The sequence below is a fragment of the Desmodus rotundus genome, chromosome 11, assembly GCF_022682495.2.
Source record: "Desmodus rotundus isolate HL8 chromosome 11, HLdesRot8A.1, whole genome shotgun sequence".
Taxonomy (NCBI): domain Eukaryota; kingdom Metazoa; phylum Chordata; class Mammalia; order Chiroptera; family Phyllostomidae; genus Desmodus; species Desmodus rotundus.
In genome coordinates, this window is record NC_071397.1 from 42094804 (window position 1) to 42111172 (window position 16369).

Genomic DNA, 16369 nt, shown 5'->3' on the forward strand with positions numbered 1-16369 from the left:
TTTCAGGCATTGGGTTACTGTATGTACTATAGCTCTACAGTTCCTTAGTAAAATGTCTTGTCTACTTGTGCAGCAATAGAACCACATACTCACAGAAAAATAGCTAATAAAGATAATGATGCTATCACAGAAGGATTAGCATCAACAAGTAGAAAAACAAAACATATGTATGATTAAATATACCTACCTGTTGAATTTTGAGTTGCGTGTTGGTGATTCTGCACCTCTTAAAAGTTGTCTGAAATACTTCCAAAATAATTGTGATTTATTAAACTAATATTTAATACTGAAACATGTTACTTTAACACGCTACTTTCCAGTTTAAAGAAAATGTTATTTAAATCAAGTGAATACAAACACAGTCAAATAGAGTAAGGATTAATATATTGCACTTGATTTCGACAGGTCTATAAATAATGTATATACAAAAATGAGGTTTCTATTTCAACAAAGTTCCACAAAGACACTCAAGCATTTGGCAAATGAGGTAGACCAATTTGGTCACAATCCACCTAGCTACACACACACACACACACACACACACATGGTTTTGGCACTAGAAATTGTTTCTACAAATTAACTTTTAATCTCTACTAAATTATACAGTAAAAAGTATTCAGTTTCCTAATTAATCATGTTTTATTTTTCTGCCTCTTATTTGAATTATTCATCTAATGCTATCAAAGCCACTATTAAGTTTTACAGAAAAATCCTCAAACAAGATTAATATTTTGACTTACCTCATCACTATGGCAGAACATAGGAGTGAACACATTCTCCAACAGAGAAAGTACATGTTCATACGCTTCAAAAAGACATCTCATAGTTTGAAGTTTCACAACATCTATATATGGGCCTTCAGCAACTATTTTTAAAACATTACATTGTAGAAATTGTTTATGAATAGCATAAATACATTATATATTAGTTTAAAATTTATGACAGTGAAAGAGCATACAAACATGTTTTATACAAAATCCACTGTGAGGTATAGAAATCACACTAGAATGAGAAATTTTAATAACCAAGCTCTGGCAAGTATTAGTTATGTAAACTATGAATAAGTTTCTTCATCAAAGCTTTCATCTAGTTAGTAAAGTAAGATTATGGATGCCTTGTGTATCTCACACAACTGTTGCAATAATAAATAGGATACAAGAGAAAACTCTGAAAACTGTAAAAAGCTATAGAATTCATTCTCATCATCATCTTTGACTTACTTTTTTGAATCTCTTCTACAATGAAGGGATCAAATCGAATTTTGTCAATACTTTCATCCAAACAGTATGTTTTATAAATCTTCTGCAACTCCTCATGAAGAGACAGCATTTCATCATTTGATAACTCCGGTCGCAAAATTCTATCATTGAATTCCTCTAGCAATTTAGAAAAGAGTAAGAAAAAAAATGAATTATTTTAATATACAACTTTCATGAAAACTTAATGTTCCCAGTCTAATTGTAATCAATATTAAAAGCAGCAATTATAAACAAACAGTTCATCATTTCTAGTTTTTTCAAAGACTTAAATGTGGGACAACTGTAATAACATAATCAATAAAAACTAATAAAAAAAGACTTAATTGGGAGTCTTTTTTTAAAATCACTACTCAGATGAAATACTCAAATATTTTATAAAATATTATAGAATATACAAATACTTGAATAACAATATAACTTTTCTAGAATTTAGAATAAGTAAATACATTTCTAAAATTTTCTAATTTAATTTTTATCTAAAATTTTCTTTAAAGAACATACTGTATTACTTTCTTACACCAAGTGTCAGATTTTAAAATCTGATTCATGGCTGTACAGGGAGCTTTCAGCCAAGATGGAGATGTAGGTAGACACACTGCGCCTCCTCGCACAAGCAGAATTGACAGAAAATCGAACGGCAAGGAAGTCCGACACCAAGGAGATACAAAAGAAACATACATCCAGACCGGTAGGAGGGGCGGAGACAGGCACCGGGGCAGAGAGGACTCCTGTGGCCGTGGCGGGACTGAGACTGGCGGAGTGTGGGACGAAAGGGGCAGGCAGTCCGACCACTAGCAGACCCTGCGGCCCTACATTCACTCACAGATAAACCCAGAGGGCCAGACTCAGAGTGGCGGAGAATGGGGCAGGCAGAGTGGCAGGTAGCACCTGGCGGCCCCACATTCGAGCATAGATAAACCGGGAGGAACTGCAGGAAGCAAAGCAGACCGAGTAACCCAGGGCTCCAGCGCGGGGAAATAAAGCCTCAAACCTCTGATTGAAAACGCCCGTGGGGGTTGGGGCAGCAGCAGGAGAGACTCCCAGCCTCACAGGAGAGGTTGTTGGAGAGACCCACAGGGGCCTAGGGCATGCACAAGCCTACCCACCCACTCGGGAATCAGCACTGGAGGGGCCCAATTTGATTGTGGGTAGCGGAGGGAGTGACCGAAATCTGGTGGAGAGTGGAGCAGGCGCCATTGCTCCCTCTCCGCCCCTCCCCCACGTACAGCCTCAAGGCGCAGGGATCAGCGTTACCCCGCCCCGGGGAACACCTAAGGCTCCGCCCCTTTAAGTAACAGGCACGCCAAGACAAACAAAACAAAACAAAACAAAAGGCCCAAATGACAGAACACTTCAAAGCTCCAGAAAAAATACAACTAAGCAGTGCACAGATAGCCAACCTATCAGATGCACAGTTCAAAACACTGGTTATTAAGACGCTCACAGAACTGGTTGAATTTGGTTGAAAACTAGATGAAAAAATGAAGGCTATGCTAAGAGAAACAGAGGAAAATGTACAGGGAACCAATAGTGATGCGAAGGAAACTGGGACTCAAATCAATGGTGTGGACCAGAAGGAAGAAAGAAACATCCAACCAGAAAAGAATGAAGAAACAAGAATTCAAAACAATGAGGAGAGGCTTAGGAACCTCCAGGACATCTTGAAACGTTCCAACATCCGAATTATAGGGGTGCCAGAAGGAGAAGAGGAAGAACAAAAAATTGAAAACTTATTTGAACAAATAATGAAGGAGAACTTCCCCACTCTGGCAAAGGAAATAGACTTCTAGGAAGTCCAGGAAGCTCAGAGAGTCCCAAAGAAGCTGGACCCAAGGAGGAACACACCAAGGCACATCATCATTACATCACCCAAGATTAAAGAGAAGGAGAGAATCTTAGAAGCAGCAAGAGAAAAGGACACAGTTACCTACAAAGGAGTTCCCATAAGACTGTCAGCTGATTTCTCCAAAGAGACCTTACAGGCAAGAAGGGGCTGGTAAGAAGTATTCCAAGTCATGAAAGGCAAGGGCCTACATCCAAGATTACTGTATCCAGCAAAGCTATCATTTAGAATGAAAGGGCAGATAAAGTGCTTCTCAGATAAGGTCAAGTTAAAGGAATTCATCACCATCAAGCCATTATTATATGAAATGTTAAAGGGATTTATCTAAGAAAAAGAAGATCAAAAATAGGAACAGTAAAAATGACAGCAAACTCACAGTTATTACCGACCACACCTAAAACAAAAACAAGAGCAAACTAGGCAAACAACTAGAACAGGAACAGAACCATAGAGATGGAGATCACATGGAGGGTTGTCAATAGGGGAGTGGGAGGGGGAGAGGGGAGAAAGGTACAGAGAATAAGTAGCATAGATGATAGGTGGAAAATAGACAGGGGGGAGGGTAAGAATAGTGTAGGAAATGTAGAAGCCAAAGAACTTATAAGTATGACCCATGGACATGAACTATAGGGGGGGAATGTGGGAGGGAGGGGGTGGGCTGGATGGAGTGGAGTAAGGGGGGGGAATGGGACAACTGTAATAGCATAATCAATAAATATAAAAAAAAAAGATATGCAAAGGACAAACATTTTTAGAGAAAAATATTTGTATGGTCAATTAACCATATGATAAATTGTTCAACACCAATAGTCATTAGATAAATGTTAATTAAAAGCATAAGATACCACCATATACCCACCTAACTGGCAAAGATTAAAAATATAACCACCACCAAATTTTGTTAAAGATGAAGAGCAACCAGACCTTTCACACATTGCTAGGGGGAATAAATTAGTACAACCACTTCAAAAAACAGTATGAAAGTTTCTTATAAAATTAAACATTTATCTATCAAATGACCCAGCAATTCTCCTGGTTATTGAACATGTGCCCAACAGAAAGCCTTCTACAGGAATGTTAGTTGGAACTTTATTCATAATAGCTCATTAGTGGATGCAGTCCGGATATCCATCTACAAGGAGAATGGATAAAGAAACTGTGGCATATCTGTGCAAAAGAATACTACTTAGCAATAAAATAGAGCAAATTACTTACCTAAACAACAACATGGATCAATCTTAAAAAGCATTACCCTGAATCAATAAAGCTAGGCACGAAAAAGTGCATACTATGTGATTCCACTTACATAAAGAAATTATACAAGCAAAACTAATCTGTGGTGAGAGAAATGAGACTGTTGGTTCCTTTGGTAAGAGCAGGGGTGGATCGTTTAAGGGCACTAAAGGAACTTTCCAGGGAAATGAAAATGATCTACATCTTGATAAAGGTGTAGGTTATTCAGATATACAGATTCATCAAAACTGATTAAACTGTTCATTTAAGTCCTATGAGTTTCATATGTAATTTATACTTAAATTTTTTAAATGGCATTTTAAAAATAAATTAAGTACATTAATTTATAGTCCATAAAGTGTCTCATAAATCTAATGCACAAAGTTGTAGAGTTTAAAATCAAAATGAAACACTTTTATATTTGATTATTTTATCAAAATGTATAATCCTTAATGAAAACTATTACAAAGTGCTATTCATATGGGCTAATGACTGAGTATAATATTTTCATTATACTCAACCTTGAGTAGTTTGTTTCCTGCTAATAGAATTTGGTTGAAGTCAGTTATAAATTATGTCTCAATCTAGAAAGAGTGGACACTTGAAAGACAATTCATAGGTGCTCTTAGAATATCTAGTAAATAAATTTAGTATGATGATAAATGACAACTACAATATCAGAGCTGATCTAAATATTCAAATATATTTTAAATCTTTTAAATTTTATTTATTGATTTAAGAGAAAAAGGAAAAGAGGGAGATTTGTTGTTCCACTTATTTATACATTCATTGGTTGCTTCTTATATGTGCCCTAACCTGAGATTGAACCCGCAACCTTGCCACAGCTGAACAATGCTCTAACCAACTGAGCTACCCAGCCAGGGCCTATTTAACAAGTTTTTAAACAACTTTAATAAAGTACACAAGTAAGCCTCACCCACAGTCAGACAAATCTGCAACACATGCACTGCTCCTTCTTGTTTCAGAAAGTTCATAAAACGAAATAAGAGATCTTGCTGCTCTCTGATTTGCTTCAATTCTAACTTCAGCACCTAAATACAGTATGAGAGGAAGTGTCAGTTAAGGCTATATAAAAACATGATAAAATTGTTTATCAAAAGTAACATAAGCTATTTTGAAAATACTTACAGATGGCTTTTTATTTCTAGGTTCTGCAAATTTTTGCAAGAATGGAACCAAAGGAGAAGGTGGTTCGGTTGCTTTTTCAGGCTTTAAAGAAAGAGAATTAATTCATCCCTTAAAATTGTCATTGATTTGACAAATATGCATCAAAGTTCAATGCCATGTGAAGTGTTTTCTAATACGTTAAATACTCACTGGACTGTTGACTATGAAGATGATAATCAAATGATTCACAGTATCCTAATTAAAAATCATAAACACAGGTCAGAGTAATTCCATTATTATATTTTGTCAAGATTTTTCATAGCTTTTAGCATATTATGAAAGTTTCTAGAAAATTAAGAAAGAAACGGAGCAATGGCAAAGCATGCACACTTCTGCAATACAGAGGGACTTTTTAAAAATCTACAATGCATAATTCCACCTTTTATGAAATGGACAAAGAAAGTTAATCTGACTTTGGCATTTAAGATGTTTATAAAACATTCCTGTTTCTTCAAATTCTTACTGCATCAAAAGCAAAAGCAACTCAAGTGTCTAACAAGAAATGGATGAATAAGTAAATGTTTTATATACTTACAATAAAATATTATTCAGCCTTGAAAAGGAAATTTTGATACATGCTACAGCATGGATGAACCTCAAGGACATTATGCTAAGTGAAATAAGCCAATCACAAAAAAGACAAATACTGCATGAGTCCACTTAGATGTATGGAGTAGTCGAATTCATAGAGACAGGAAGTAGCATGGGGGTTGCCAAGGGCGGGGGGAAGGGAGGAATGAAAAATTATTGTTTAATTGGTATAAAGTTTCGGTTTTGTAAGATGAAAAGAGTTGTGGAGATGAACAGTAGTAATGGTTGCTCAACTTTATGAATTACTTAATACCACCACTGTATATATGAAAACACTTAAGATGATAAGTTTTAATCACTGTTAAAGAAAAAAAATTTAAGTCTTACTGGATCAGCTAGAAAATCCAAAGAAGGAAGGAACACCGAACCAGAGAGGATCTCTCTCAAAAGCAAGGTCAGAGATCTGAAAAAAGAAACAATGGTGTATATATTTATTGATTGACATCAGTTTTTACCTTGGAATCTTGTTAAAATGCAAATTATGACACAGCAGGTCTGAGGTATGTCCCAAGACTCTGTATTTCTTACAGGCTCCCAAGTAATGCTCATGCTACTGGTTCACAGACAACACTAGGAGTCCTTAATTGGCTAAAAGAGAATACTACTTCAGAGAAAAAAAGGCATTTCCTTAGCAGGAAGAACTTACGTGAGCATTAAAAAACTCTTCCCACCTTGGAACAGTTAAAATTTTTTAAGTAATGTTTAAAACTAATATGTTTAATAGTATAAACTGTAATTATAATAGATTGATATTGTAAATTACTTTGTTTAAAATAAAAACATTTGATTAAAATATTGGAGTAAATTTTTTAATTTTTTAAAATAAAAAACTTAAATAAAGCAATATTTATAGTGCATCAGGAAAAATAAGTCATGGTTTCTCCTACCAGGATTATTAGGTAAGAGCAACGAGGTGACTTAATGGAATAATCTAAACATGCTTCTGTCAAAACAAGAGAGAAAGGACCAAATGACAGCTAACTATTCTCCCCAGGTGAATACCTTAAAACCCAAATTTGTCTGTATCATTTGTTCAAATTGTTTCTGCCAGTGAGTCATAATGTACATGTCTTTAAAAAGGAATACTAATCTCAGACATTTCTCCTAACAATATTTTTTCTGATACATTGCCTCAGGCAAGGGAAATAAAACAAAATATAAATAAATGTGACTATATCTACTAAAAAGTTTTTGCATAGCAAAGGAAACCAACAAAATGAAAAATAACCTACTGATTTGAGAACATATTGTCAATACACCTGACAAGGGATTAATATCTAAAATGAATAAAGAACTTGTAAAACTCACCACCAAAAACAAAAAAACAAAAAACAACTGAAAAATGGGCAAAGGACCTATATAGACTCCTCTCCAAAAAGGATAGATAGTCCTGACTGGTGTAGCTCAGTGGATTGAGCGCGGGCTTCGAACCAAAGAGTCACTGGTTTGATTCCCAGTCAGGGCACATGCCTGGGTTGTGGGTCAGGTTCCCAGTGGGGGCCACCGTGAGAGACAACCACATATTGATGTTTCCTTCCCTCTCTTTCTCCCTCCCTTCCCCTCTCTCTAAAAATAAATAATCTTAAAAAAAAAAAAAAAAAAAAAGGACATAAAAAGATGCTCAGTGGCACTATCAGGGAAATGCAAATTAAAACCACAATGAGATATCACCTCCCACCTGTCAGAATGGCTATCATCAATAAATCGACAAACAAGTGTTGGCAAGGATCTAGAGAGAAGGGAACCCTCATGCACTACTGGTAGGAATGCAGACTGGTACAGCCACTGTGGAAAAAACAGTGTACAGTTACCTCAAAAAATTAAAAATGGAACTGCCTTGTAACCCAGTAATTCCACTTCTGGGAATATATCCGAAGACACCCAAAACACTAATTCAAAAAAATATATGCAGACTTATGTTCATTGCAGCATTATTTACAATAAGCAAGATCTAGAAGCAGCCCAGGTGTCCATCAGTAGATGAATGAGTGGATAAAAAAGCAGTGTTACATTTATACAATGGAATACTACTTAGTTGTAAAAAAAGAAGGAAATCTTACCCTATGCTATGGCATGAATGGATCTGGAGAGCATTAGAAGCAGCCCAGGTGTCCATCAGTAGATGAGTGGATAAAAAAGCAGTGTTACATTTACACAATTGAATACTACTTAGCTGTAAAAAAAGAAGGAAATCTTACCCTATGCTATGGCATGAATGGATCTGGAGAGCATTATGCTAAGTGAAATAAACCAGTCAGAGAAAGACAAGTACCAAATGATTTCATTCATATGTGAAATCTAATGAAGAAAATAAACTAACAAAATAGAAGCAGATTCAGAGAGAACATGCTGACGGCTGTCAGAGGGGAGGGGATTGGGGCTGGGTGAAAGAGGTGAAGGTATTAAGCAAAAAATATATAAATAAAAAAGATAAAGAAAGAACTCATAGACACAGACAACAATGTGATACCAAAGGGAAAGTGGAGTAGGCGGAGGTAGAAGAGGGTATAAGGGGAATAAATGGTGATGGAAGGAGACTTAACTTGGAGTGGGAACACACAATACAATATACAGATGATGTATTATAGAATTGTACACCTAAAACCTATATAATTTCATTAACCAATGTCATCCCAATAAATTCAATTAATAAGAAAATAAATAAAAATTTAAAAATATTCTGCATCTCTCTGGTGGTTAGTGATACTGAGCATCCTTTCATATGTCTCTGGGCCTTCTGTATGTCCTCCTTGGAGAAGTGTCCATTGAGGTCCTTTACCCAAAGCCAAAGGGGGTAGGATTGAGGGTGGGAGGTGGGGAGGGATGGGGCAAGAGGGCATGGTGAGGGGAAAATAGAGACAACTGTACTTGAACAATAAAAAAATAAAAAGTAAAAAACCAAAAAATTAAAAATAAAATAAAATAAATAGAACAGAATGAAATGAAATAAAATGGAACATCCAGAAAGTAACAAAGTATAATGATCGCAAATAAGGAAAGTAATTTTAGCCCTGGCCAGGTAGTTCAAATGGTTATAGCACCATTCCAATATGCCAAGGTTGCAGGTTGGATCCCCAGTCAGGGCACACAGAAGAGTCAACCAATGAATGCAAAGTAGGTGGAGCAACAAATTCATGTTTCTTTCTTTCTCTTTCTCTCTCTCTCTCCCCCCACCCCCACCTTCCTCTCTCTCTAAAATCTATAAATAAATTTTTTAATTTTTTAAGGAAATTAATTTTATTTCATATTTATCTGACTCCCCTGGATAAATTTCAAAAAAAAAAAAAATCTCTAAGCAACACAACACATCATGAATACTCAGCGCCTAAATAGCATGTAAAGACCTCAAGTTTTAGTGTGCTCCTACTATGATCAAGAATAGCAATATTCATATGGCATGGTATGCAAACACTGCTCGGACATCTTCCAGTCTATTTATACCTGCAGTCTGTTGCTTTAGGAGGCAAAACATAAGGAAAAAGTAGTTCAGTAAGTTTCCTTAAATAGTGTAATTCATCTCTTCGACTCCTCAAGGCCACATGAAGCTCTGGACCATATTCTTCTAAAGCAGCTTGCTGTAAAAACTCTGTATTTTCTACTATAAATACAAATAAAAACAAATATTGAAAAAAAAGTTAAACAACATTAAATAACTTTGGCCATTTTCACTAACAAAGAGAAAATCATTCAACGTAGTCATTCTTTTCCTAGCTCTCCTTTCTTTTCATTATGTATTTTACTGGGAAACTTTTCACAAACAGAATATAAAAAAGTAATTTCCCTCTTGTCTGGAAGTTTTAAAATTTTGCAATAAAAAACCTTGTTCTTCTTGGCAAACAAGAATTTGAACTGATGTCACTACTTTACAAATTAGAGTAAACAAAAGCAAATATTTTTTTAAAGTGGAAAAAAACTAAGGAAAACATCTAGCACACACAAAGCTTTTACTATCAAATGTATATCCTCTGCAAATACAAAAAAAAAAACCTTTTTTTGTTTGTTCATTTGTTTGTTTTATTTATTTGTTTTTATTGTTGTTCAAGTACAGTTGTCTCCAACTTCCCCCCACTACTCCCCTCCACCCCAGCCATCCCCACTTCCCACCCTTGATCCTACCCCCCTTTGGTTTTGTCCATGTGTCCTTCATACATGGACAAAACCCTTCTTAAAATTCTTATTGTCTCTGCTTTCACACCAAAATCATTCAGGTAACTCTTTTAAGCAATTACAGTAAAGAAAATGGCTTCCTTGGTTGAATTCTGCATCTTATGCCCAGTATGTAAGGACAAAAGAGGTACAGAGGAACTGTGTAAGGTAGAACTCCATAAACAGATAGATTACTTAATAAATATTGATTATGAACTTATGATAAAAGTTATATTAACAAAGTTTTCTTAAAAGGTCAAGCACTAATATTTTAAAACTTAAAGTAGTAGTATTGCTACTCCTTTTTACTGCCCTCAAAAGCCTAAGAGAAAAACAAGTCATGCTTTCCCCTATCTGCATTTCGTGCCAAGTTTTAAACTCATGGAGCCTGTGAAGAAAATCTTAACCCTAATTCAGAAGCATTTATTTTTGACTACTTAATCCTATTTTTAATGAAAGAGAATGCAAGCACATTTACTTAAAAAGCCAACATGTACACTCTAATAATGTGAGTACTAAGTAGACAGATGAAGGTTAGCTATACCAGAGGACTGGCGAAGAAGGACATAGTTTTTACAAGACATGCATTTTATTTTATAATTATGCAAATATTTGCAAGCATTTTCCAAGAATTTGGGCTGTTGGTCTTTTTTAAATTTATGTTATAAGCAGGGATTTTAAATATGAAGACTAGGCTATGCTTTAGAAACATGGAACAGACTAACAGCTATAAGAGGGGAGAGGTAAGGTTGAAAGAAGGTGAAGGGAATAGTCAAAGAACATATGTAAGACCCATGGTCATGGACAACGAATGGTGAGAGGGTTGATTGTGGGAGTGAGGGACAGGAGGGGTGCAGAGGGGCAAAGAAAGAAAAACTGGTATAACTGTAATAACATGAACAATAAAATATTTTAAAAGAAAAAATAATTTAAAAATAAAATAAGACTAAGCTAAATCTAAGCTCAACTTCTTTACTGATATGATCTTGAACAAATGATATATAATCCCTTGATCCTCAGTTTCCACATCAATAAATAGTTATTAAATACTTATGAATGCTGAAAAGTTGTCATTCGAAAATGTGTAATTACAATATCTGATGTGATTAAGCATTCATACATAATAAATTAAATCACTAGATTGCAATTTATTTAATATCTGTTATACATGACAGAGTTTTACAATCCAAGGTAATGAGAACATAAAGGAATCAGGCAAAAGATAAAAAGAATATACAGGGGGAAAGAAACTTTAACTGAGAGTATAAGCAAAATATACATGCTAGAAAACTGGGCATATATTTATCCCCACTATTCACCAGTATATCTACTGCCTAACCAGTCAGCAATTTTTACACCACAAAAGGAAACACCCCTAGGATCTATGACAAAGAGACACCTTCAGGATGAAAGACTGAATCCTTCTGCATAATTATTATTGAATTTAAATTAAATTAATGTAAATATATATACACATATGCACACACACATATTCATTATTTCTTTTTTTTAAAGATATTATTTACTTATTTTTAGAGAGAGAGGAAGGGAGGGAGAAAGGGGGGGAGAGAAGCATCAATGTGTGGTTGCCTCTCACGGTGGCCCCCAACTGGGGACCCAGCCCACAACCCAGGCATGTGCCCTGACTGGGAATTGAACTGGTGACCCCTTGGTTCGCAGGCCAGCACTCAATCCACATCAACCAGGGCTATTCATTATTTCTAAGGGCCATGGAAGTACGTAGATAGAAAACATCAACACAGGGTGGGGCGGAGTAGGTTTACAGTTGTGAGTATGCAAAACACAGTGTTTATTCTTGTATTATTATTATGTACTATTGTATTATTTGCCCTAAGAGCAACTGTAAACCTGTTGGGTTGGCCCAAAAGTCCATTACATGTTTTCCATACTATGGCTCTAGTAGTGCTTAGTTGTCTTTAACTTTATTCTAAACAATTTTGTTAGACTGTATTGTGACAGCTGTCATATCAGCATGCACTTAAAAAAATACTTAACAAAACTAGTGAAGTTTTATGCAGCCATTTTAATATTGGAGATGGAAGAAAACACATTTTAGGCATATTAGGCTTTATTGTTTCAAAAAAGGTAAAAATGCAATTGAAAAACAAAAGAAGATTTGTGCAGTGTATGAAGAAGGTGCTGTGACTGATCAGACGTGTCAAAAGTGGTTTGTGAAGTTTCTTGGTCCTATTGACATTTTGGCCAAATAATTCTTTGCTGCGAGACTGTCTTATGCATTGGAAAATGTTTAGCAGCACCACGGACTCTACCCACTAGAAGCCAATTGCAGGAGATAGCCGACATACTCAAAAAATCCAAATCCATAACGTTATTGGTGAAAATGAAAAATGTGTCTTTTGTTTTAAGGAAAAAATGTATCGGACTTTTGGGCCAACCCGATACTTTCATCCCATCCTGTGTAATTCCTATTCTCAAGAAGCAGATTAAGGAAGAGAACACCAAGACAGGGTGAATATGAATGAAGAGATGAACCTTAAATTATATTCTTAGTTAGGGACAACTGTGAGGCCAAAGAATTTAGAGAACTAATTTATGCATTAAAGAAATGAAAAATCAAAAATCTGAAAACCACTTTTGTAATTTTATCTAATTTACTGTCATATTTAGAACACCAGGGCCTTTAAATAAAATAACGGTCCTTAAGAATTTCAGTAATTACAATGTTATTAATGAATCCAATCTAGATTTAATGGTAATTTTTTAAATTGAGGGCCAGTTTTTACATGAATAGCAGCACACTAGCAACAACTATCTTGCAAAGACTCAACAATAAATTTCAGTCAAACTGGTCTATCTATAAATAGAAAACATCACTCCCATAGAGACAATATAATTTAGGGATTTTATTAAACTTACCAATTCAGCTAAAAATAAAAAGATGACTCCATTTACTCATAGTCTAAGTTCAAAGTGTTTGTCTTTAGAACAAAATAAAAAATATAGTTTTTCAAAGAACTTTTTGAAATTCAAAGAACTTTTCCCATACAGAAGACACCTACACACAAATGTTTATAGCTTTATTCATAATTGCCAAAATTTGGAAGCAACCAAGATGTACTTCAATAGTTGAATGAATAAATAAAATGTCTATACAACAGAATATGACCAATAAAGAGAAATGACCAATTAAGCCATGAAAAGACATTAAAGAACCTTAAATGCGTATTTCTAAATGAAAGAAGCAAGTCCAAAAAGGCTATCATATGATTCCAACTATACAAAATTCTGGAAAAGGCAAAACTGTAGAGACAGTAAAAAGATCAATGGTTGCTGGGGGTTCATGAAGAAAAGGGAGGAGGGATGAGTAGGGGAAACACAAGGAATTTTTAGGACAGTAAAACTATTCAGTATGATATTATAATGGTGGATAGATGGCATTGTGCATGCGTCAAAACCCATACAATATACAATAAAAAGAGCAAACCCAAATGAAAACTGTAGACTTCAGTTAATAATAATGTATCATTAGTATATCAATTGTAATAAATGTAGCAACTAATGCAAGATATTAATAATAGGGGGATGGAGAAAATACATGGGAACTCTTTATACTTTATGCTCAATTTTGCTGTAAACGTAAAACTTCTCTAGCCCTAGCTGGGTGGTTCAGTTGGTTGGAGCATTATCCCATACATCAAAAGGTTGCAGGTTTGATTCCCAGCCAGGGCACATAACTAGGATGTGGGTTCGTTCCTCAGTTGGGGTACATATGAAAGGCAATCAATTTATGTTTCTCTCACATCGATGTTTCTTTCTCTCTCTCTCTCTCTCTCTCTCTCTCTCTCTGTCATCAAAAAACATATCTTCAGGTGAGTATTAAAAAAAAAAACTCTCTGAAGAATAATATTTACTAATAAAAAACCACTTTTCCTATTTATTTAACAGTAAAGTAACCTTAACAGAATGGCTACAACAAAGTTACTATCTTCTTCTAATGTGTTTTTACCAGTAACGAGACAATGATTTTAAAAGTTCATTTTTTTAATTTAACAATTACACATATACAAACTATTCCAATTTTTAATTATGTTGAAGTGAAACTACTTTTACTTGTTATAACATTGTAAGATAAACACAGAAAATATGTTTAAATATAAAATTTGAAATGTTTCTTATACTTCAGGAATGATTCATACCAAAGAATAAACTAATAATTTAATTTCAACTCTGCCTTGTACATAATTTTCCCAAAGGTATTCTGATTATATTCATTGATATTATGAAGGAGGAAAAATTGGTTTCATGCTCAAATAACTTTGGGATGTGCTGAATTAAAGTTAAAGCTATTTCTTTGTTGCAAGACTACTCAGAGATTTTGGTATGCTAGTACTTACTGGGAATTTCCAGAAGGGGAATATAATATGTAGTAATTTACAGAAAATATGACCATGAAACCTCTTCTACATGGTCATCTTACATAGAATAGTATTCTGGCCCTGGCTGGTGTGGCTCAGTGGCTCAGTAGATTGAGTGCCGGCCTGTGAACCAAAAGGTAGCTGGTGCAATTCCCAGTCAGGGCACATGCCTGAGCTGCAGGCTGAGTCCCCTGTTGAGGGCATGCAAGAGCAACCAATTGATGCATCTCTTACACATCAATGTTTCTCTCCTACTCTTTCTCCCTCTTTTCTCCTCTCTCTAAAAATAAATAAATACAATCTTTTTTAAAAATTTTTTTAAAAAGAAAAAGAATAGCATTCTGCAGAAAACACTGGGAAAACACTAACAAGGAATAACAAATGCAAATATAAAGAAACTCAGTTTAGCAAAGAACTACTAACTATATAGCATGAATCTATTTTGCTAAAAAGGAACATTTCAGCTTAATCTAAGTGCAAGAAAAGTCCTAAATGAGGTTTTACTCATCAGTCAGGAAAAAAAATTGCCAAACACCTGCTATGTGTAAATCATGACTGTATAAAGGGCAAGACACATGGAAGAAACTACGAATAGGTCATCCTGGCTAAAGCATAATACACAGTGAAACAAGAGTAGATCAAAATATTTGACCAGATAGAAAAGGTTTTAAAAATACAGTTTAGACTCTACAGCAGTCATTCATTTTTATTTAGTAGGGAGGTAACATAAAAGAATTGTGAAATCAACACAATAGTAATATATAGGATAGGCAGTATATAAGATGGGTCCAAACTGTGAAATCATTAAGGACAAAGGGGAAAGAGATGTGAGATAAACCTCAGAAGCAGTAATGAAGGCAACACACTACCATTCAAAAAAATACAAGACTAATCAACAATATATCTAAAAGTAAATTACACTATAATTTTCATAGATTCTTGAATTTTCACAATCACTTATATGATTAACAAACCATTAAAAATATTTCAGTTTAAAAAATACTCTCACAGAATTTGTGAATGTATCAATTAACGTACCAGTACTCATACTTAGATATTTAAGGTGAAAGTTGGTGTGTAAAAACAAAATCACTCAAACTTTGTAGTAGAAAACTGTATTACCTTTCTGACTGGCTTTAACTATCACCTCTATATGCTTCATTGCTGCTTTTAATAGTTTCTTGGTTATAACAGATGGAATATCCACCTAGAAGAATTCAACATTAAAATAAAACTTTTAAAGTAATTATCACTAAGTTACAATGGCAAGAACACTATATATATTTAAGATATTGGAACATATGGTCTTACAAATTAGAGGTATTATTTGGAATCTTTTAAAAACAATTTTAAAAGCACTTTGTATTCTTAGATCATACTAACTTCAGAGAATTTTTCTACCACAGTAATGAAAATACCTTAATATGCATACCTTGTAAACTAAATTTTTCTCACAAAATATCTTTATTCATGACTTATTTCTTTAATGTGCTTTAAATGCATGCAAGGAAAAATCTCAAGTAACTTATCATCCCTTTGAGGCTATAAACTTGTCTTTACTAAGGTTATGTGTAAATGAACTTTTTCATTCAGCTGACAAGCTAAATCCTGGTTTTAAGATATATGAAAGCTTTCTATTAACAATAATACTAAGTTTCATCATTCCCCATAGACATTTTCAATTTAAAGGCTGGAAACTGTAGTGACTATGA

The 16369-nt window shown here is 34.5% G+C and overlaps 1 protein-coding gene across 8 annotated transcripts in view; it reads right to left on the minus strand.

Annotated features, from left to right (window-relative positions):
* SNX14 (sorting nexin 14) overlaps nt 1-16369 on the minus strand; it is an 87963-nt gene that overhangs the window by 40114 nt on the left and 31480 nt on the right. For 7 of the 8 annotated variants that reach the window (XM_045184808.3, XM_024576674.4, XM_045184810.3 and 4 more), the window contains 9 exons: nt 15780-15864; nt 9556-9712; nt 6442-6517; nt 5674-5718; nt 5485-5565; nt 5273-5387; nt 1221-1376; nt 741-865; nt 188-246 (listed from right to left, as the gene is read on the minus strand). In XM_045184808.3, the coding sequence (XP_045040743.2) occupies nt 188-246; nt 741-865; nt 1221-1376; nt 5273-5387; nt 5485-5565; nt 5674-5718; nt 6442-6517; nt 9556-9712; nt 15780-15864 (899 nt within the window). The remainder of the gene's footprint in view (nt 1-187; nt 247-740; nt 866-1220; nt 1377-5272; nt 5388-5484; nt 5566-5673; nt 5719-6441; nt 6518-9555; nt 9713-15779; nt 15865-16369) is intronic. The other variant, XM_024576672.4, reaches the window with a different exon arrangement.